General features: G+C 41.7%; 1 protein-coding gene across 1 annotated transcript; it reads right to left on the reverse strand.

Annotated features, from left to right (window-relative positions):
* Positions 1-12,115: 12,115 nt before the first annotated feature.
* LOC142933489 (uncharacterized) lies at positions 12,116-21,572 on the reverse strand. Its single transcript, XM_076077605.1, has 6 exons — positions 21,561-21,572; positions 21,103-21,241; positions 18,086-19,089; positions 14,711-14,882; positions 12,853-13,019; positions 12,116-12,265 (listed from the first exon to the last, which is right to left on the reverse strand). The coding sequence occupies exons 1-6, from the start codon at positions 21,570-21,572 to the stop codon at positions 12,116-12,118; spliced, it is 1,644 nt and encodes a 547-aa protein (XP_075933720.1).
* Positions 21,573-24,398: the final 2,826 nt, after the last annotated feature.

The raw sequence follows: 24,398 nt of genomic DNA on the forward strand, positions 1-24,398 counted from the left end.
TATAAATAAAATGTATTATTATTATTATTATTATTATAAGTCGAGACTGCCTCTGTAATCACGAACAGGGTGGCACATTATAATCAACATGGGTTTCCTGGCAACAGCAAGAGCCACTTTGTTGTTTATAAAGCAACACTAGCTCTGTTTATGAGGAATTATAAGTATGACTGGAACACATCTTTGGCCAATCAAAGCGTTCGGTTGAAACTATGTTTTACAATTTCCTTCTACTCTCCTTGCTGAAAGAATACACATGCTAAACATATAAGACAGACCAGCAGTGTTCCCGTGGTCACTGACCTTAATACAAACCATGTTCCATAATTTCCTTTATGAGGACCACTAGGCACTTGTCCCTGCATGCAGACGTTTAGGTCAAACCTCAGAGACCTGACAGAGGCACTGAGGGCCCATCTTAGATATGTGAGATGCAATATAAACAAATGCAGAACAAATTGGACTTCAGGCAACAAATAAATTCTGCAGCCCTTAACAAGGCGGGCTTTATTCTACAAAACAGGCAGTTTGGAAACGGTTGGGAAGTGGTGATTTTTAACACAGTAAAGGTTCCAGTAAGCAGGAGCAGATGGGGACAAACTTCATGTGGTAAAGCCCTCTAATTGCTCTGTGTAAATGTTTGGTTTTATTATTCGGCGGTCTTTACTGTGTCCTGTAAATGTGCAGTTTGTGAAGGTCGTCAGCACGGTAAAATGCAAGTACCAAGGAAGTTGTGTCATTAACAAACAATGATTCGAGCAAGCAGGGATGAATTAAAAGCATTTGATCACATTAATCAGAACCATGTGATCATGAGCAACAATAGTCTACTGCAGAGAGTGTCGAGGAGGTAACTATCGGTTACCGAATGAACAGTTGAAACTGTGGAGGCCTGTAACACAATAAAATTGTCTTTCTAACTCTCTACCTCTGTAGTGAGGGAGGCAAGAAAAACACGAATACTATTATAACATAACATAACTGAGCAGAGGTAAAAACTTGTTGCACACAGTTGTGAGCTTTACATGTCTGTGAATGGGTGTTTCCATCCAAGAAAAGGGAGGCAAAACATTCTTGCAGATTGGATGAGTTCTTCGTTAAGGCCAACAAAAATATCAAATTAGTCAGGTATTTGTAAAAGTTTCATTCTGGCGTATGCCCCGTTTTGTTCCCCCGTGTTTGAACAAAGCTCAAGAAAAGTGCCCTCTTGGATGCCTCTATGGAAGATAAAACATGATAAATTGCCCCCTAGGGTGTCCTTCCAGTGGAGAAAACAAGTGCTCTCTAGGTTAGATAGATATATACTTTATTCATCCCCAGGGGTAAAGTCCTTCCAGTGGAGAAAATGAAATGCAGTGCCCTCTTAGATGGCCTTAAAATTGACGCAATCGAGGCTGCCCTACATGCTAGAAAACGTTCTGCATGCTGGTGCCCTACTGCACGCAAAACCCTTTTGATATGTTTTTTTCATTGCCCCTCAAAGAGTCTGAGTCCTGTTGCAGTGGCGGGCCGTGCATTTTATATACCTGGGCCTTCAGTGCTGTCTTACTACAGTTGAACCACCTCCTAATAACCTCATTATGACGCCACAGCTACAGGTTATTATTTATAAGCTCAACACCTACAAATACACTAAAATGTCCGCTCGACAGAGGCAGCAGATTTTGGGATTGTCACCGGCCAACATGTCACGCTAGCCCACTGACCAATCACGTACTTGTAGGCCAGCTAGCAGGCTCTGGCACATCAAAGAATACGCTCAACATGTCAAACTAAAGATCTGATTGGTTGAACAATATGACAATCAACAATATCGTCCCCATTCACTTAAACTGCACATGGATTCACTTGTGAGTCTGCAGGCCTCGGGCCTCTGTTCTTACCTAGAGACACAGAGGTGGAATCTGATTGGATAAAAGCTACTTAAAACAAGCTGCACTGGAAGCAGAGCAACTGAGGAAGACAGTAGCTGTGCAATGAGAAAATAAGATAATGGGATAAATATTTGGATGTAGTGTATTTATGAAAAATAATTAAATTATAAAATAGCTATAACTTTGTCTGGGCCAGCAGAGAAGGCCTTGCTGGCCCTGACGGCCCACCGCTGCTCTGTTGTCTGTTGTGTTTTCCTAAATATGGGAATAATAAATACATGGAATTTGGTGATTAACAACTTTGTTTTCACATGAGAATAGTGCGTGAAGTTAATTACATAAACATCACAGAATGGGCTGTTTTTGAGAGTTCAGCACCTCGGATGAAAACAGGCAGCTCTGTGTGTGTGTGTGTGTGTGTGCGTGCGTGCAACTTTGTGACTGTACCTGCATTTGTTGAATGTCTGAGTGTGTGTATGAATGCTTGTCTGTAAATAGGCACATCTGTGTGGTCTGTATCCCTGTGCAGCCTGACGTTCACCTCCCACCGTGATAGAGCGAAGGCAGAAAAGGGGTCGATAAGGAACAAAGGGGTTAGTAGGATCTGGGACAGACTTTCAGGTCTATAGGGACATAGTCATGACAATAGACACAAAGTCTGTCACACTGGCCTGATTGAGCCAGAACAATTTAAACTCAGCTTTTTATCCCTGGCTCTCAGCCTCTCTGTGTCAAACATTATTGTGTGTCACAGACACATCGTGCCATGACTTTGATCTGAGACTCCAAATTAAGAACTTATTGTGATCAAATTGGATGAAACATGAGCCGTTTCATTTAATTCAAAACAGAAATCCAGCAAGGATAGTAGGTAATACATGATCAAGCCCTTAAAGACTGGGTGTCGTAATGTTTGCACGTATCAATACTACGTAATGCTTTGTCTTCTCTTTCTTCCTACAAGAATCAGAATCATAAATGTTTAGTGCCAAGTACGTTACACATACAAGGGATTTGGCTAGAGGCAATATATAACATGTTAGGAACTCCCAGAGCTGACCACCTGTGCATCACATGTTGAGCCTCAAATGTATTCCGTAACATCATTGTCACATAATCATCTGACTTCCATTATTGGTTTACTCCTATTTATTTTTTTCCCCCTGGCAGGCGAACAGAGGCGAGTTGACGCAGCGTGGTAAGAGTCTGCTGTCTGGGATTGGTGTGCAATAGCTGTTAGGAGTGAGGACAACGGCTTGGCTCACACTGCAGTGATTCAAAAAGTAAAGAATCAATGCGTGTCATTCTGAGACCAACTGATCGATCCTTTGTTTGACGTTATTGCTCTCCTTTGTCTTTTCTTTTACAGTTGCTTCCTTGGATCTGATGCTCCCTGGAGATTGTATATTCTATGATTGCTGAAAAACTGGCATTTTAAATAACAATATGTAAGAGTAGCATTTTATTCTGAATAAAATAAGTGTTGTATTCAGTAACTTTAATTGTTTTCTCTCCCCCACAGGATGAACTGTTAGAAGAGTGAGCTTGTAACCCTGAAGGCCAACAGTTTACGTTCCTGTCAGCTGACAGCTGTAATAATCTGGATGGCTAAAGTAAGTGAGTAAAGTAACTGTGTTCATCTTCTTAAACAAATACTGCTGTTGTACCTTAGAGCAAGGCATTTAACCCCAATTTGTGTCTTTTGAACTTGTATTGAGTACATATATATAAAATAATACCTCAATGTCATAATGCTCCATTAAAAACTCTGCATTCACATATTTTACTTGCGAAACTAACAGTTGTAATAAAAAGTGGAGAAATATTGTAAAAGGCTGTGCTGTCATGATGCTTTTCTTCACTCGATACTCACGTATATCGGGAAAAGTGTGTTTCTTTTCGGAAAAATTATTGAATTTGTCTGATTTTGCCATCAAACTGTTTGTTTTTTTAATCTCTTTTACAGAAAAGCATCCAGCAATTAAGGCTTTAGCCCATGAAATGTGTTCCATGAATGGTCTGAAATTCTCCAGGGTTGAAACACCACTAATAGCCCCCTTTCACAGCATCCTCAAACCCATCAAAGGTTTAAACAGGCGTTTCGTGCAGAAGGGCCCGTTAGCAAACACAACAATAGGGATAGTTTGAATAGGAACGAGTCTCATGTGTTTCTGCTTAACGTTGCCTGGCCCCTTGTTTACACGGACACGAGAGAGGCACACTGAGTCCAGCTGCTCTGGAATATTTGGGCCTCGCGGTTTTTAACACATCTTCATTGTAGCTCTCACCGACCCTCCCCTGCAGCTGCAGTCTTGCACCATGCCGTCCCGCTGAATGCACAGCAGGGACAGTTTGTTGTGGCCGAGAGATGTGTATGAGTTTACTGTGTATAGTGGAACACCTGTTGCATTTGAAGCGCATTCGGACTCTTCTGTTTCTTTTGTCAGCTTCAGTCTAAAGGTAACAGTGTTGGCATATAATGGCAGGTAAAATAAAACCATCCCCCTTTTTCAGGCTCATGCAAAACCTATATATAAGTATACTATAATCTGAATCATTGCTGCTCATTAAGGAATATAAAATAAAGTGATTCAAGTGGTGAGGATGCAGCAGAGGAATTAATCGACAGTTTGGTGGCTAAATGGTGTAAATAGAAGTGCTCCATTCAAAAATCTTCATCACCTTAAGTTATTAATGGTTAAACAAATTGGACCCATTCATTACTGTCATATTTATTTAGATACAAGCTTGGAGGGTGTTGCAGTTTTCTTCTTTTGCATGGGAGGGTTTTTCTTTAGTTTGTTACAGTACATAATGTAATTTATGAAATGTATTTGGTCCACATATGGATGTGGTGAGTGGGACTTCTGTGAGAGAGTTAACATGTTTCGCCTGCTGTTAAACACTCCCAGCAACCTGAACGCCTGCTGTCTTCTTCGATCCAGCAGGCATTTGATCCGGTGCCGATAGACTCGAGACGTCTGACCGTGCTGTGCTTTCAGGGCCCAGGGCAACCTGAGACGGAGGGGTTAAAGTTCTGAGCTGGCGCAAGAGGGCATGAAAGCTGGTCTAATCGTGACAGAGCCTTCATTAATCATGGTCACAGAAAGTTCTAATACAGGCAACGCTGTGGCTCTCTGATCCTCCACCAGGACCGTAGTGGGCTCCAGATGTGAGGGACGACAGTGGGATCACTCACACACACCCACAGGTTCATGCACACGCATTGTCTTGCACGTAACACCCACATGCATTCACACACACATACACAAACAGGGGATTTTGTAAAATCATGTGCAGGATTTTGCCTTCAAAGAGTAGAGTGGCGGGGTGTGTTTGTTTTGACCTAATGCAGCTTGAATGAGGAATTATTGTATTACTGAGGTGGAGAAAGCAGCTTTCACCTGGAGATGCAGGGCGACAGCCAGGCCTTTGATGCCATTTGTTCCACAGCCATCTAGTCATTGTGTGCGTGTGCGTGTGTGTGTGGTTACATAAACATCACAGAATGGGCTGTTTTTGAGAGTTTATCACCTCGGATAAGAAACAGGCAGCTGTGTGTGTGTGTGTGTGTGTTTGACTTGTACTGAAGTGACCCGATTCTGACTGCTGCATCTCAACAGCAAAGTCATATTTTCAGCCAGCAGATGCTTTACCTCAAAGCTCCACAAGAGGCTTTACCTCAAAGCTCCACAAGAGGCTTTACCTCAAAGCTCCACAAGAGGGCGACATTCAAGCAGTTTTACTAGAAATCATGGTCAGAGTTTCATTGTGGTCAGAAAGTCATAATGTCAAATCAAGACACTATAAAGCAGTTTAAATACTGTAAGAATGAAAAATGCAAGTTTCGGTCGGTGTTAAAGACAAGAAGTAAAAGACACAAATCCTCACAAAGGCATTTTTCAGATACCCCAGCCCCAGATAGAACTAAAAAAGTCTCAAAAAGTATAAAGTATAGTATGTTTGAAAGTCATAAAAGACTTGTAGTAAAATAAATTGTAAGATAAGCAAAATGAAGTTGGATTTCTGTGTATCATATTACCCGGATGTTCTGGTGATTTCCCACATCCATGGGCCCACAGAGAAGCGCAGTAGCATTTATTTTCACCCCGCCGTCCAGCCCTCGGTCCAGCCTCATTCTTGGGCTCATTCACATGAACCGAGGATGGAAAATAACTCTGGATTCGGCTTTTAGTGCATTTACAACTTTTGGGACCTAATGAGGGCGAATTAAGTGTTTGTACTGGGAATTTGATTTACCGAAAAAAAGATTAGGCACTTGTCTTTTCCAATGTAGGTCTATGGGAAATAAGTATTTTTGGACCCCATTGCGTCGCATTACTCACCCAAACGTGAGTAAGACAAAGTGATTTCCAAATCAATTCCAAATCCTTTCAAGCCCGCGCAAATGTGAAATACTATTTCAATTTTGAGACACGTGTCTTGTGCATAAAGACAGCTGATCTCCACTATGTTCTTCAGCTGGCACTGGTGGTGGAACTTATGACGCTTCAGCAGAAAAAAACAGATTCCAGAAGATATGACCAACTTCCTGGCGGAGCAACTAGAATACACTTATAGAGATAATTGATCAACATCCAGCCAGCTGGAACGGTCTGATATACAAGCCCACACACATCAATACATGTGGCCAAGACGGGGTGTGACACAGAGGTGAATCAGCCTGTACATGAATAATAATTCATAAATATACATTGTTTCCATAGTTATATATTGTCATCATCTCTAATAAGGCTGTGTTGGATGTTGTTGATGTTTTTTGTCTAGTTGTGTTCTGAAAGAAAACTGAAAGTTTTTTAAAATCCATTTGTCATTGCTGCACTGGAAAACAGTTGTTTTGAGCATGTAGGTGATACGTCTCAGCATCCAATTTAGCGTAGTGGAGGACACGTCCCCTCTTACCCAAATCAGACAGTCCCTGCTGTCTGCTCAGATGAAAGCAGGTGCACAGTGACAGGCAGTAAATGTCAGACCATGAGTCTAAAGGCAACTGAAGCAGCGCAAGACTAAAGCAGTGAGTCACCGATGCATCCGGCTGTTCAGTGTACAGAGGATGTTGAAACTCCATCAGGCTGGAGATCATTAGCTCCAAAATCATTAGCCAGATTTAATGGTTAACACTGATGCTAATGTTCCACACTTTATAAACCAACACCAGATATTTTCCCCACACAAGCCATCAGTGTTGCCCTCACACAAAAGGATAAAACTTTGTCAGTATGATCTGTGCGCTGTATCAGAGGGGAATCAGTACTGACTTCTATCCTGAGAGGTGAACGGACAGGCAGAGAAGCTGGTATGTGTGGATCAATAGTGCCGGAAGAGTCCACAGCCAGACCAACGGAGAGGTGTTCAGGGACTGTGAGTCAGGGGCTGCTGCTTACTGAACTGGACAGAGTTAGCTCTTGCTTCATTTTCCGTCTTTGCACGGGAGAGAACAAAGTGTCAGTCCACTCTGTGTCCTGGTGGTTTTATTTGTACGTAACTGATTCGTGGTTCACGGTGTAGCGTTATGCTAGTTTCCTGAAACACATTCGGTCTGGTTGAACAAGGTATAATATGTGAGACAATAATGTGCAGCTTGACGAAATAGGGAAAGTTTGTACTGCTTTTACACAAGGCAAGTTGTGGCTTATAGCTTTATTAAGAGTTAATTCATCATTTAATGATTTATCATTAGATCACATATTAAGAGCAACTTTTGGGTTACCAAGCTTTAAAAAAAAGAAAAGAAAATCTCAGAGGTGAGTTATTAATAGTCAGGTCATAAAAAATAAGTAATTCAGGAAAATGGCCCATTGGCGGGCTCTACCTGATGGCCTGATGAACTAAAGAGCTAAATAAACCTGCTGAAGGAGGATAAACACAACCTAGAGACATTTTTCATGAACTAAAAATTTTGAAATAATTGCTTATGACTAAAGCATCGGGGAATTATGGATTAACTCTTATTAACTCTTAGTTCCATTGCATAAACCATTTAAAGGGTGATTTATTCGACAGCAGCACATAAGAATCCTTGTGTATCCTCCTCCTTGTGCTAAAATGCAAATATCCTCCCACATCCTCCTCTTAGTTGCTTTGAAGCATCTTTACTCAGCCTCCCCCAGCGTGGGAGGTCAGATCAGAGGAATGAAGAAAGAGCGGCATGTCTGTATCAAATGCTTTACAGCCTCATGCCAGGAATTTTATTTCATATCTACACTAAACAGGATGTGCAGTATTCTGTGCTTTCATGTTGAAAGGATTCATTACCAAGCCCCGCAGAAGCATCTTTGGAAAATATTGGCTGAAATTCAATTGATTCAGTCAGTATTGCAAAGTTAAAGATAATCCTGTATATCGGTATTGGGAAATAGAGATTGACTGTATTTTACTGCCTGCATTTTTTAAGCTTCTATTTTGGGTATAAAAATACACCTGATACTGTTGTACACTGAATAAACCGACAGTCATATGAAACTATTTTTTAACTTTGCTCTGGACCCTCTAGAGTAATCTGGAGCACATCTGGAGCTTTCTATGGGCTTCACTTCATGGACAGAAGTGATGGTACAAGATGCATTTGACAGAAGGAGGAATTTTCTATTGAAAGGAAAGAGCGGGAAGCCTGACTTGATAGGATGAGTGTAATTAAGTGCGAGAATGTGTTTTCCATCCAACTGGGCTAATAAGATATACATTTACACATTTTACACATCGCAATGGTTTTCCAACACACAAGGACCCGAGCCGTGACTTTTTGTGTGTGTGCAATAATTGTGCTGTTATTATTAGTAGTCGTAATTTTTCCATCATTATTATACTTACTACTCTTATTATATGAATACTTTCTGTCATATGCTTTGAATGTTGTAGTGTAGGTTTTTCTCACAACTATTCAAAGTGCACGTTGGGCTCCAGACGGGAGAATAATAAAAATTCACCCTAAAAGAATATGACTGCGAACAGTTGGAGAGAGAACTAACCCGACTAGCCTGCTAACCCGGCTACAAAATGCAAAGTAAGCATAAATCAACCAATTAATGTATTTCATTGAAGTCAATTATATTTCACTCAACAATCATAAATCAAATCAAAACAGATCATTTCTTTCTAAATACAGAATTATACACAAAAAGGTTCATTAAATCAAATACACCACATGACAGAGTCCAGAAATCAAATGTCCAGAGTAATAAAAGTAATGAGGACTCCAGGTAAATGTCAATAGTTTATGGGCAAGTGATAAGGTGTGAGTGGCATGCGTGTGTGAGTGTGTTGGGGGGTTTGTAGTTCCGTTCCAAGCTAAGTGAATATATGGCAGTTCATTTCAGTTCCGTTCAGTTTATTTCAGGGTGTGTAAGTGTGCTAGGAGAAGAAGAAGGGGAAGCCTGGAGAGTTTCATGTTAAAGGGACTTATCTTGATGAATCCCCGAAGTTAAGGAGGCCCCAACTTGTTACAAGCTGTAGCAGAACACGATTCTTTGTTCACCACCTGCTCCCGGGATCAGCACACCTCCAGTAATGCCTGGTCCTCCAAGAAAGCTCCGTGTATTCAGTCGGTTCATGGGTCCCTTGCTGCTCCGATTTAGTTTAGTCTTTGTTGACATTTTCTTAGTTTGAGCTTAACAGGTCCAGAAACTAAATCATACTTTCAGTAACTCCATTAAAAACTCTCACTCCTCGCTTGGTTCTCCTCCATGCAGCTTTGGTTAGTTGATTGGTTTTTCCCTTCCCCCAGCTCACAGGTGTGTCTAATTTATAGCCTCTCTTTCCCCTTCTTTTCCTGTCAGGTTGGAAAAGGGCTATTCTGTGTATTTCTGTTCTGCTACAATGTGTTGTAACTCTGTTATGTTGTTCATTCTGTACACATGACATCTATCACACTTCTGTCCACCCTGATAGATGGATCCCTCCACTGTTGATCTCCCTATGGTCTCTTCCTCACTGTGTGTATGTGGCAGTCGTCACATTTGTTTGGTGATCTGTTATGACGTAAGAACACCCGAGGAGTTAGATCACATCATGTTTGGATTGGACATCATGTCGATATTTAAAACTATCGGAGGGCTGTCACCCACTGTGAGGAGGAAACAATGACAAAGATTTAGTCATGAAGCATTCAGTTGACACAAAATCTCTATCAGGACCAGATGATTTGAAGGCAGGCAGGTTGAAAAGTCCAGCAGGAAAGAGCAGAGGGGAATGTTTACAAATGTCTCAGGATTATGAATTGGAATTAAAGGGACATTCTGCATTAAAACAACATTTTGATTGTGCTGTTCTAGTTATCAAAGCAGCAAGACTCTTTATTATGTTCCATAGTTCTGTGTCAGTCTAACTGTTAGCAGGATGAGAATTCTATGAAATGACCACATTTACATGATCCCTTTCACAAACATATATTTAATTGTTTGTCTGTCGAAAAAAAACTCAATAAAATCCACATCTTTGGCAAAATTCCTTAATATAATATATCAATTTATTTTAAATTATTTTAAACTATTCCCTTTTAAAAGCAAAGACATTCATATACAGTTCAGACAATACATGGCACAAGCAGGCATCTACATGGTCAATATACAATAAATACAAACACAACACAATAACTCCTTCCTTTAAAACCAAAAAAGTGTTACATGTTGGTATTAAAAACACATTCAATTTCCTGTCATTATCAAATATCTGAAAGGTGCCAAATGAACAATATCTTACCATATTAATAATTTATGTTTAAACCCACTTCAGTTTGTTAGTCCTGTTTTCAAATATTGAAATGAAAGTTTTATGAAGACATATTTCTTTAGTTTGGACACTGTGGCGTTCATTGAGTAACTTATGGTCAAATGTAGAGTAAAATAGATGATATAGTACGATACCCTTTAGGTTGTGGATACCTTTAAACTCTTGGTGTTTTTAACGTTGACAATAAAAGGCCACACAAATGTCAGCTTGAGCCCTAAAATTGAAGTCTAATAATGTGTAAAAATGATTTCTAATCCAATTGAGAAACAATATTGTAATTGTTTTAGTAGTCCGACTTAATTGTCCAACTTCTCTTCGCTTGACTAGCTAATATTTATTGTGCAAGTCTGTCTAAAGTAGACCACATCAATTTCAGTTTCTATTTTACAGTGTTCCATTGACTGCAGATAAAACGGTCTATGATAAAGTCTTCATGCAATCAACTTAATTTGTAACCTCCATTGAGGCTTCTGTTGTATTGAGAGGCGTCGTGAATCAAAAATGGAGTCACTGCAGCAGATTGTGTTCAATAATAAAAACCAATAGCAAGGCAGCCACAGTGTGTGAGTAGTGCACGACATTCAATAATGTTGTTTGGTAATGCTGCTACTAGCAAAGACCCCATGTTAGACTGCGTCACAGCAGACAAATTACAAAGTGGTTCTTCACTCTTATGTCTATCTGTTTTTGCTTTATTGTTGAATAAAGTGGTAACTATTAGAGAAGGCTTGAAACCTTGTAAATATGTATTCCAAACGGAGCTGTGGCATCTGTGAATGTTTATTGTAGCTTCCTGTGGACGATAAGAGAACAAAACTTACAAATCCTCTTGGGAACTGAAAAACAATAATTCAGCAGGCCACTGTAATGACCTCTTAAATATTCACAAGAAGAGGTGTTTACAGTACTGCATGGACACAAATACTGGCACAGTAATACACCGCTGCAAAAACTACGAATGGCGCCATCCGTAACGTTCAACATTAACATTAGCCTCTGGGCACAATACAAACAGTACCACGACATCAGCATAAGTTGCATATAACCAGAATGATACAGCTATACAGACTACAGTTTTTAAGCGGTCACAGTGGAAATCATCACAAAGGCAATGCCGGGATACAGAATACTGTTGATATGGAGAAAGCTGCCGCACATCTCTGCTCCATACAGCGATCAGTGCTTCTCTCTCTGACCATACTCTGACCATACTCGTGGACCATTTGGATATTTCTCTGATATTTGTCTCTTCCCGAAACAGCAGGACCAGTTACTTAACTCATTACCCTATCTGTTGAGTAATGATATGGACATCTATCAAAGCTACCAAAAAAATCAACAACGGACCTTAAAGTAAAAAGACTAAAAATAAATACTTTGAAGCGCGTGCGCCCCAATCGCATGTTATTCCAATCGAACTCCACCTCTCTGTGTTTCACTCACTGGCCGGCAGAGGGACAAGCGGGCGCAGTCCCTCAGTCAGTCAATCTGTCCTACAGCACATCTGATTGGATGGTGTGCCAGCGAGCCGTCTCAGTTTGCCCACGACTGCACATTTCCTTCCAGTGTCCCTGTCCGGCCTCTGAGGCATCGCTGCCAATCGACACGCGACCCAGAATGCTGCTCTTCGTGTAGAGACGGCCCTGTAGATGTAAAAGAGATAGCTGGATTAAAAAAAAACTATGAAGATTGTCGGTTACCAATATTTCAGCATTTTAACATAAAACTGCGTGTCGCTGTTTGATATTTTATGAATATACAACCTGTTTTCACTCGCAACACACCAAATAATGCAGCTTAGTCAGTGCTCCTTGGTGTCTGACACCAACACTCATTTAGCATATGTGTGCGACACACCAACTCAAAGCATCAAGGAGACTTCTATTCGTGTCACGTGCGAAATCAAAAGTAAAGTTTGTCTGTGACTCGTGACTTGCTAATCAGCGAGTCAGGTGAGTCATTAGTCAGTCAAGTTTACGTCAACCCCACTCTTTTCCTAAACCCCACTAAGTGGTTTTGTTGCCTAAAGCTATAACGTCCTGTGAAGACAGAAGTTTATTTTGAAAAGACACTACGCATGTAACAAGCGTGTAACTGACGCATGTAAAACTGACGCAGTACCTAGAGCGTCATAGTTTGAATCTCAGTACCACTGACCAAGCTGCGTTATTTGACACATTGGCACGAGAATGTGTTAGCACATAAGGGAGTTTGCCAAATAACTCCCTACCTGCATGACGATGAACTCAAGCACCAATGGCAGCTGAGTGATGTCACCAGAGGGCAGGTCAAACAGGAATGGGGCGTTCCAGACGGGGTTCGGACCGCTGGCCCCTTTGGTCTCCTTGGTACCAATTACTTTCCCATCCTGACGCAGGTTGATGACAACGTAGTGGTCTGTAGGGGAATAAAATACATCCACAGTCATGATTCTGTTTCATTTATTTCAGATTTAGATGGTTCTACAAAAGTATGCAAATAAAAAGGAGCTGTAAAAATCATGGTTCAAAAATCAACATTTCTGGTTGTTGCTGGTGTTAATGAATGAATCTACGCTCACTGCCATCTAATGTGTTGTTTCATCTCCACATGAAACGGTCTACACGTCTTGACCCTCTCTGAACCCCACTGTCACTATTTATAATCTGTATCAACACTTGTAAAATATAATTTCCCTCATGTATCCATCCTAGCATGCAAATTGGATTTACTCAAATTAAAAAGCAATGTGTTATTGTCAGACAAGAAAAACCCACCTGCATCTGCAAATTGGGACAGATTTGAACAATTTCATCCTGAAACAAATTACTGACCACGTAGCCTCGAACTGCCACTTTAAATGTGAGAAACCAAAACATAAAAGTTGTTTTCCTCCTGCAGAATCTCCCACTGCTTTCTCTCCTCACTAGCATCATAAAAGCAGAGCTTTAAATCAGATGCAGTGAGATATGATTCAGACAGGAGGGGAAATGACATCGGGCTGATCAGATCCTAAACTGATTATACTACAAGCCAATCAGGGATCTGGTCTGTCTGACTGTGGCGGAGGCAGTAGAGGAGAATACAGACAATAATGAGAGAGGTCTGTGAGACCTTAAGAGCAGCTTACAGTGTGAGTTTAGTGACAATATTTGCAGGCAGGAACTTGGGGATTCAAAGCTGTATGCAAATGTTTGAAAAGTCAACTGAGAAAGGGTTCAAATCAATGTATTAATTAATTAATTTAAAGCTAAGAATTGAAATGTTTTTTCCCCATAAAATACGAGAGTCAGTTCTTAACGTACCTATGCAGAGTATTTTTATATAAAAAAATGGATCACAAGACTACTTGCAAATGAGATGTTGCTCGTAGTGACTAACCAACAGAGAATTAGTACATGGCTCGGCAGTTCCCTTCAGCTCTATAGTCCATTTTAGCGTCGGTCAACTCTTTGTTTTGTTTTTCCGCCTGCAGCGTTACTCTTTTGGTTCACTCTCTCAGCTCCCATCGGCCTTGTTTCCAGCAGCAGCAGGAAGCTGTTTTCCACAAAATAACTACTGAATCCACTGTACATAACCTGCTCAGCATCAAACAGCTGACAGGCAAAGTTAGTGACTATAGAACATAGTGGAGCTTTAAGCAGCTAAAGAGCCAAACATTTCCCTCAGGAGTCGGTGGAGAACAAAAACAGAGCTAAAATGAGAGTGAATATTGGACTTACGTTCATTCAGGGTCAAGAAATACCAAATGATTGCTACTGTTTCTCCGTAACTGCTGGATGTGTAAGTATGCAAATGTTTGCTACCACGTTTGTTGTAGCAACTTCAAAGGGATGATATGCAAGCATTGTGTTGTAACTTGTTTCTGTTGTCTCATAGTGTCCAAAAAATGAAGGGAAAACAAGTCAAATTAGGATAAATTAGTACATGTTTGACAGTTGTACTGAAGCAGATACATAAGTAGCATTACTATTTTCCCCTCACCTTATCCAAATAGTTGTAGTTGCCAAAACTTAACAAGACCTTGTCCACAAATGTGGCACCTGTTGTTAGGTGCACCCGATCAGAAAACACTCCCATGGGGGCAATGACGAACAATCTATTTTTACCTGGAGCTCCTGGGATCCGTGTGAGCTTGGCCAGATTCTCAGCCTTTCGGACCATCACCTTGATGCGCTGGGCCGGCGTCTGGTACTGCAGCAGGATGAACATCTGGCCCAAAGCCCGCGGCACGCACACCGAGCTCTTCCTGTGACCCAATGTTTCCTGGGAACTCACACTCTGAGGGTGCAGGAGAGATAGATATTTTTTTTAAATGTGAGCGATCTAGCAAGAGGGGGAAAAATGTCTTTCACTCAGCAGATGTTCCCTTCATCCTTTGGGAGGCTGGGAATGAAACGAAACCAAGGAAAGGAACGAAGAGAATGGAGCGGATTCAAGCTGTAAAGCTCTTAAAACCCCATGCTCATGAATATGTTTCATCAGTTCTGTCAGTGAGTCGACCAAGGCATTGACACTGTCAGAATCAATGTTTCAGAGGGATTCACAGGGATTCACTGCCTGTCAACGTAAATGAACAGGTTAGGAGTTCAACTTCAATCAGTTTTTCTTCACCTGAAGAATGCAACTAAAATAAATTCAGTTTTTATTCATAAGGCAACTTGGGTTGACCTGCCTGAGGAGCTCAGCTGGCCTGAAATCACTTACAGTTGATCTGTAATATTGGTTGTATGTAGCTGTCAGGGTTAAGCATTGTGTTGCCAATTTCCCCACCCATCCTATAATAATACAGACATTCATGCACTGAGGCACTCTGGACAAAAGTAATAGCTAATGTGTACGTATGATGATAATTTGCATCTGATTTCATGTCACATCTCATCAGCTTGCATTGGTTGGGGTGCGGTGAGTCACCGCCTCCCGTCAGCAGGCTGAGCGTCAGCCCGCCAGCAACTTCTATGAGGTCGGGCAGCAGAGTGTGAAGGCGGTTTCATCTAACAAGTGAGTTTCGGTTCACTGCCTCTGTCTGTCACTAGCACTTCGCTCTCACACAGTGTCACGCACACTTACACTGCCTTTTAACAAGGAGCGATGTCAAACCAACCTTACAGCTACGGCAAGATTTGTTTTTCAGGGATGTTTTTAGAGGAAGTTTTTCAGAAAATGATCATCCAGCAAGCTAAAGACCCAGATATTTTTCTCAGGAGGCGCAGGAGACAAAACCAGAGCCAAAATCGGACTAAATAGGATGTTCATGATGCTATCTGACTGTTGGATAAATTAGTAGGCAACTCTTTGCTCACAGATTATAAGAGCTTGATAGTCCAATAAGGGTTGAGTTTGGGGAATTCCTGTAACGTTATATGATTGCTAGCAATGTTAAGTAACGAACTCCAACTCGGCAGCCTTGTGTGACTTCTAGCTTTTTCTCACCTTGCCAGTCAAACGAGCCAAAACAGTGCCAATTTGACGAATTTAAAGCTCAGCTTGAAATTGTGTGGAGCCGAAGTAAATGAGCGGCCGAGGATTAAAGGTGAACATCTAGCAGGGCAAATAGACCCGGAACATTATCTCAATTATCACTCGCAACATTTGGCAGGCAGATTCTGGTGGGATCCCCATGATGCTCTGTTCTTAAAGCTGGATTCAGCAGCAGATCTTTAAAAAAAAAAAAACATGATGATAATGTCTGGTATTTACTGTATATGTTGCTCAGTCATTCTCAGTTCTGTCATCACTTTGTGCATCCCTGATTATTCATGACTGACAATAGAAAGCTGAGGCTTGGGGCCATTTGCAAAGAATGTTGTATGTCCTGACAATCAATAGCAGCCCTGTCGTGATCATACTCATTTTGTGCTAAAATGCACAGTCCTTAAATTGCTGCCACGTCATGCCCCCTATTCCCATGACACGTCGAAACGAGGGATGCAATGCAGATGGATAATCATCAATACTTCGACCTGGTCCCATTACACTGATTGCAAAACCCGGTGCTTTACTATGAATCCAGAAAACGCCTACATTAAGAGATGGAGTCCCCCGTTATCCGGATTGCTCCGTGCTGCAGCCCTAGCTCTTTTCACAGAAGCCTCCTGCTCCACACCCACACAGTGACACACACCTGGCAGCTGCTTTCATTGAGAAGGAGGAAGGTTATGGTGTGTGTAAGTGTGAGGATGAACCACACATGAGCATTAGAGGAGACGGGGTTAAGCACATCTGACTTTGATTTCCACATATGTGCAACATATATGTGCCAAGCACACAGCAAAAATCTTTGGCAAAAATCACTGTGACTGACTGAGTAATGTCCACTGAACCCCCCACACACACACACACACTTCAAAAGGCAGATATTTATGCCCTCTGGCAGTGTTTCAACAGAACTGCAGAGGGCACGGCGTGGGCGCGCTGCCAATTTGCTGCACTCTGCTTGTTTGCTCTGCAGTCGCTAACAACAATGTCACCATGACTAACAACAGTGGAAAAACGGCTAATGGGAGACCTGATTAGACGCTACATTCCTTCATGGATAAAACATGATAGGCGCCATTTATAGGCATGTGTGCGCAGTTTCCTGTCCGTTAAATCAACTGAAAAGAAATCACGTAGTACATCCACTAAAATCAGGGAGAGCAGCGCATACACTCAGTGCTCCAAAAAGTTGTTAAAATTTCCATTACCAATCCACAGACGCCTGCTTTGATCTGCAATTAAGATCGCGACACGACCGTCTCAAAAACTCAAAGATCTGAACAAACCAGTACCACTTCAATTGACATGTGTCTACAGTCTGTGCTAAATCTTGATTGTATCTGGCAGGACCCAAAAGAACCAATCAAATTACTCTACTGATCAACCGATTAGAGATCTTTTCATTTAAAGCAATAGTTTGAGAAAAATGCCTATTCACTTTTTTTGCTGAGTCAGATACATAGACTGTATATAAGAAGTGGACGTATCACCGTGACGTCACCCATTGGTTTGTGGGCTGCTGTTTTGAAGCCTCGACATCAGCATTTTGGCCATTGCCATATTGATCATATTGACAATCTGTCTTCTCTTTGCATCAGGAGGAGTCGTCCCCTGATGGCCACTAGAAATAATGCAAGTTTAAGGCACTTCCACGGCTGCCTGGTTAGAATAGGTGATCCATGCCACTCACATGTCTGTCCGTTCAATATGAAGCTACAGCTAACAGCTAGGTAGCTTAGCTTAGCATAAAGATGGGAATGTTCTAACATGTATCTCCTGTAAACAGATGAAACCAACAAGATATAACTGCCGATTATGAGCTTTTGTGTGTTTTTTTTCTTAAAAAAGCTCTTTGTGCTCTTTGTGCTCATTGCAGCTCTAAATTCATCGCCAATCTGCGTTCTTTATCGTTTTGACTAATGTTTTCCACTACGCTCTTTGCTTTTAAAAGCTTATAGTTGCGTAACTTTACATCAAATGAACGAAACCACGCAATCGCCGTATACCTTTTTCAGCTTGCTTTTGGTCGGGCTGAGCTCCCTGGTGTAGGTGCTGGTGGTGTCAGGCTCCCAATCCATCTGCTCACAGGGCAGCTCCACCACCCCCAGAGCGGCCTCCCTCAGGCCTGAGAAGTCCCTGGTGTAGACAGCGAGTCTCAAGGTGCAGCCGCGCAGCTCTTCCACGGAGCCCACCTGCAGCACGAAGCTCTGGCCGTGGAGGTCCGGACTGACGCTGCGGCGCCGAGAGGCAATCTGCTGAGGGGTGGGGCAGAGGGGAGGAAGGCTGACCCGGACAAACACCCCGGTGCGCCTTCGACTGGCCCCCGAGAGCCCCAGGATGTTGACTATCAGGGTGCTACAGGCCGAGGAGAAGAGCATGGAGAAGTGAAGGAGAGGAGCTGGCTTGGAGGCGATGGAGAGAGAGTTAGAGCCATACTGTGAGAGACAGGGCTCCCCCTGCTGGGCGGGGGCGCTGGCAGCAACAGCAGTCAGTCGACTGCTCTCGCCGTAAAGAAAACTTACGCCGCTCACGGTGCTGCGTCGACCCATCGCCCGACGGGACCTGGACACCAGGCCCAGCTTGGTGAGGGAGGGCAGGGAGGCTCTAACGTGACGCGGAGGCTTGCTGGGTGAGCAGGGATCCGCCGGGGTGCTGAGGCGCCGCATCGGGAAAGAAGACCCAGGAGATTGCACCAGCTCAGCTGATCTGGTAGGGCTCTGGTCAAAGGGCAGGGCGGTGAGGTCGTCCTCAGAGGGAGAAGAGCTGCTTTTAGAGGAGGGGAACTCCAGCACGTCCCCCTCCAGCTCCTCGTACTGCTGCTTGACAGGCTGGGTGCACGGAGACGGAGTCAATGTCACAGTCACCCTTTCAGCAGGATGAGGAGACAGGAAAACGGCCTCCTTGTCCTCCGATGAAACACGCTTCCTCCTGCGACAGCAAAGGATGCAGCCGAAAACCAGGCAGTAGCAGAACACAGCCAGACCCACAGCCAGCAGGATCTGCAGGTGAACTAGACAGACAGAAAACAAAGCAGTCACAGATTAATATTCTGTTCGTGGAGTTCATGAGGAGAATGAGGGAAAAGTGAGCAGTTGGGAGAAAGAAATAGAAGGAAAACAGGGAAAGAGATATATAGAGAACAGACAAAAGACAACACTGTCCCAAACTAACAAATCAAATCAGTTTTGCAAAACAATTTTTCAGGTTCAGGTTACTTTTATTGACATTGAGTACAAGAAAAAAATTTAATTTCAACACAGCCAAATTCATTGCGAAAGATAGGACATCTGACTTTAAACATGATCGTGTTGTGTCTGCACTCTGCGTCTTTGATGAGATTAAAGAGGAAACGTCTCAGGGTTGTAATCATAATTGTATAAATGACATTGTCACAGTTGCTGCTATGATCCAAAACAGGAGCAGAGCACATGCAATGCGTTGGTGACAGTTTCTCTGGTAATCAAATTATGTGTGTGTGTGTGTGTGTGTGTGTGTGTGTGTGTGTGTGTGTAGGTGTGTGTAGGTGTGTATTTCTGTTCATCATTGGAGCATCTTACACATTCATGGTCAGCATTGTGACAAATAAACTAGTCCAGTAGAAGTTGAATGAAACATTTTACCACACATTGCCAACATTACTGTACTATTCTGTATGCGAGTCCATCACCGTTATATTGAAAATTCAAGTCACAGATAACATTATGGCGGCACCATTACATCAAATGTAATGCATTTATTCATTCGTATTTCCCTGCAATTAATCCCTTTAAAAAAAAAAAAAAGGAAAAAAAGGAATTCTTTATTTAAATACATTTCATAATAAAGTTTTGTGGGTAGCCGTGTATAAAATAATGACTGAGCTGCCCGAGTTACTGAGATAGAAGCAGTTAAAGCGGAGCTCCGATGTCCATTTAGCACCATGTAATGAGGGTGTGAGGTTGGATGACTCATGCATCACACACACACTGGTGGGTGGTGGTTCAAACAAGGCAGCTTCAGCCGGTGACCATCACAAGGAAACATCCAGCACTGAGAGTGAAAAGCTGCATGATTTGATATTTTTAAAAAAGAAGACAATAAATACTGATAACATTTCAAATGCATAACTTATTAGGGAGGAATGCTGTGATGTTTTTCCTCTGAAATATAGGTGGATGTGTTGAGTTTAGGTGCACACCATCTGTGATAGGAACAGGTTTGTTTAATCTGGAGATCTGAGAGAATGCTGCTCCAGCTCCAAGAGCTGGAGAGAGAGAGAATGTGTAAAAAAAACACAAAACACAAATCTCATCTGATTACCTGAGGGGTGTATTCCAATAACTACCAAACATCTCATCACAAGAGACTTATCAGAGACTCAAAGCCCATAAAAACGTGATCACTATCAAAGCCAGTGAGTGCTACCTGTCAGTGCAGGTCCATGTCAGCCCCGTCTGTGCAGGAGCAGGCAGCTCCTCAGACAGCCTCCATTAAGAGATGAAAAGCACAGCAGGGCTGAATGCAGCAGTGGTGTTAGAAAATAAAGGCGGATCGCTCCAAAAAATATGACTCAGCCTGGCCAGCCAGCTAGAGCCAATGGACATGATTATAGACCAAATGAGGTAATGGTCAAAAGCTGTGCCAATTCAGCATTTTGTCTGTATTTAGTTATTGTGGTTGTCCTGGTAGACTTCACTTACTTAACATGTAATTACTTTACATTGAGAAAGTGTAGCTCTAGGCTAACATAATCTATTGTATTGGTGCACATTCATACACAGTTATCAAGGAGAATTAGGGACACCTTCCGAATGAACTGCAGCCTTCCACCACAGTCTATGTCTCAGCTGTCTGAGTGCATACAAATACAAACCCCTCTCCTTTGACTTTTGAAATTGTTTTAAATAAAACACGTGCTACGTCCTGATAGTTGCCTTTTTTGTCTCTCCGTCGGCAAAATGATATATATATAGATATACAAGGAAGCAACAAATTAAAACAAACTCGCCATGCAGAGAGAGTGAGAAAGAAGAAGACTTCTTACCTCCCAGAGTGTACTGCGACATGTTCCCATGCAGTTTGATGTGTGTGTATGTGTGTGTGTGTGTTGAGTCAGTGCGAGCGCTGTTTATGAGCGCGGTCCATCGCCAGTGCGCAGGGACCCGGAGCCCTCCAGCCAATGGCTTTCATCGGGTGAATGAGCTTTTTATTTCAATCGCACTGATTGTGCGTCGGAGGCAGGAAGGGTTCACTGCCTGAAAAACAGTGCTGCCGTCATCGTACCGCTCTAATTCGGCCTTACGGGTCTTGTACTCAATGTCTTAAACATGACACGTTATAGAAAACAGGGATACCACACAATAGATAAAACAGCCGCCATCGACTAATTGGGACACAAAAAAAGGTATACGTGTCCAAAATAATCTATTTTTCTTGTGGCGCGTCATCCCATCAGTCATGTCAGGGACTCGTGCCACAGTATGTATTTTATTGTAATCTAACCTCCAGTATCATTTCTAAAGCACACTTGCATGACTATGTGACAACGTGAAAATGTCATGTTACGATTATCCCAGCCATGAATAATTGGGATTCACGATATTATCCCGAGAATCATCAAAGTCTGCTCAAAACTGCACTTAAAACGGCACCAAAACATACTGGAATCACTTCACCTGACATTTTGTTAAGAAATACAACTTTGTATGCGCAGATAGGAGATTATAATGATGAATGATCATATATCATATTCCCTTGAATATAACTTAATTATACATCTTCTTATATACAGTAAACATTTAACAAAAATGTTTTTTTCAAAGCAACATTGTGTGTACCTGTTCTTTCCTTTTCACTACACTAACATGATCGCGAGCTAGACAGCTTTTCCAGTCAGTCGTGACGTACATGATACAGGTAAACTCAGGCCAGGCAACAGTAAGGGACTGTATGAAAAGTACTATGCAAGGAGATGGGGTCAGAAAAGTGGGAGGATAATGTAGGCTAGTTTCTTTTCTTTTTTTGATGAAGGGATAGTCTGATAGTTTGGCAGAGAGGGGCTTTCATATATTTTTTTTTTTACAATTGGCATTTAATATAATGAATGTGTATTTATACCTAGACTGTTTAAATAATAGGTGCAGCAAAAATTACAGCCCTGAAGCTCTTCAGTAGTCACATCTGTCCTGATTGTGTTAAATGTTCATTTTGGTTCAAAAATAGAGAGCAGCTGGAACTCCAAACGTGCAATAATGTAAACATGATGGTTCCCTTAACATATAAAGCTTGAAATCGAGGGTTGAGATGAAAGATTAGGGTGTTGTGTTGTTCCTTAAACAAAATGAGACTCCAAAGCAAGTTTTAATATCCCTTGCTTTTTAAAAAGTACTGTTCACAGAACAGAACCTAATCATCTCCTCAGCACAAAGAAAGTATTTTAACACAATTGGGGGAAAAAAAAGATTATATCTATTGTCTTTTCAATCAATCAATTGTCTTTAAAAAGTTTCCAGGATGAATTCATCAAATTGTTTGTTCTGTGCAACAAACAGTCCACAAACTCAAAAGGTATTCAGTTTATTACGACATCAAATGATATCAAAGAGAGAAAAGATTTCTTTAAGTGTGCATTCACTGGGGACCAGATACATATGACTGCCATGGATCTGCCACATCCGCCACAAGGTTGTACAAACAAAAGAGGGTGAGTCATTCCTCGCCGTATACAAACACTGTGTATACATTTGTGGACATGGAGGCACCCAGTTCATTTTTCCAATCACAAAATGAGAAGTGTGGTTTACGGAGAACATCTTCTTGGCACTGAAACGGGCGGCTTTGTTCCCATGATTTGTCTCTACATTCTCACAACAATTGACTCCAAGACCTGAAGTAAAGAAATAAAGAGTAGAGGGACCGGTTACTCAAGCAATTTGTGACCACTGGGGGGCAGAATTACGCAAACTTTATTTGTATAGCACCTTTCCTACAGGTTAGTGCAATTCTATATGTGTTACAGATGACTGCCTGATAATAAGACAAATCTATCGAGTAAAAACTATTTGAGACAAATAATTAAAATAATGCTCAAAATAAACTACATAAAATAGATAAAATAACATACAAGGGAATAAAAATCAATAATTAAATAGTTAAATCAATAATAAAATAATTCAATAAATAATGGTAGTCAAACATTCTAATCAAAAGCCAGCTAGAGATAAGTTTAAAGGTCATGTTTAATATATCCTCAGCTGCTCTCAGACCCTCATGCAGACTGTTACAACGTCTCTGAGAAGTTTTTGTTCTGCACTTTGGAACAATTAAAACACTGTCGCCACAGAGGACTTGAGGGGTCATCCTGTTTCACAGAGATGAAGCATGTCAGACAAGTAGGTTGGTGCAACGCCATGACGTGTAAAGTTGTCAGTGGACTCCTCCCGGGTCATGCTGCTTTACATGTCAACCAGCAACACTGAACACAACAGCGGTGCATGTGGCTCAAGGTCAACATCTCTACCCTTTTAGAGTTTCAGAGTAAGCTGCATTTCAGCTGTTCCCCACCTTTCTTTCCCCCTCCACCTAAACGGGGGAGAGTATCAGTTGCAGGACAGGTTTCCTGCGACCGTATCCGAAACCAACCAGGTTTCAGTGAGAAATACTGTATTTCAATTAGATGGTCCACACAGAAAGTGTTTTCTGAAATTGAAGCAGATATGAATATCCATGATGAAGTGAGTAATACTTGGGAAATGATTTCAAAACAATGGCTGCAGCTGGCACTCAAGTTCCAACCTGCTGGTTATTACAGTAAAGCATAACCTCAACTAGCATTTATAGTTTCTTGGACAAATGTGGAACGGGGGACTGGAAAACTTAACATTTCTCATTTTTCAAATTCTTTAGATTTGGATGAATACTTTATTTTGTACAGTTCAAGTAGTAACACTAGTACTAGTACTGAATTATATACGCTGTTTTAACACAATTAGTACATTTTTGCATATTAGCTGCAAAGAAACAGCTGAACACATTTATAATTATATATTTTAGGCTCACCCTTTTTTTTTACCTTGGGAATCACATGTGCCCCCTCCCAAAAAATACTTGATTTACATTTCAGTACCTTCCAAATCTTTAATGAAGAGAACCTGAATGAGGAGCCAGAGGAGGAGCAGCAGTATGATGCCTTCGATCATTCCCTTGCAGAAGAAAGAGACGACGAGCTGCCAGGCAGGCTGGTTGGGGTCGTCCTCTTCGGCTGGACGAGGCCTCGCCGAGTGTGGGTAAATATCTGTGGGAAGTTGGTGGACAACTTTAATAAGTCTTCTTCCTAACTCA

This window comes from Anarhichas minor, unplaced genomic scaffold (assembly GCF_050575085.1).
Source record: "Anarhichas minor isolate MPS153535 unplaced genomic scaffold, ASM5057508v1 ptg000062l, whole genome shotgun sequence".
Lineage (NCBI taxonomy): Eukaryota > Metazoa > Chordata > Actinopteri > Perciformes > Anarhichadidae > Anarhichas > Anarhichas minor.

Excerpts from the sequence above, each read along its gene's own strand:
- LOC142933489 (XM_076077605.1), bottom strand. Across the intron at positions 14,883-18,085 it reads CCAAAAGCAAGCTGAAAAAG|AGTGTGAGTTCCCAGGAAAC; the intron begins GTATACGGCGAT and ends CTGCACCCTCAG. Across the intron at positions 12,266-12,852 it reads TTGAGTTCATCGTCATGCAG|GGCCGTCTCTACACGAAGAG; the intron begins GTAGGGAGTTAT and ends TTACATCTACAG.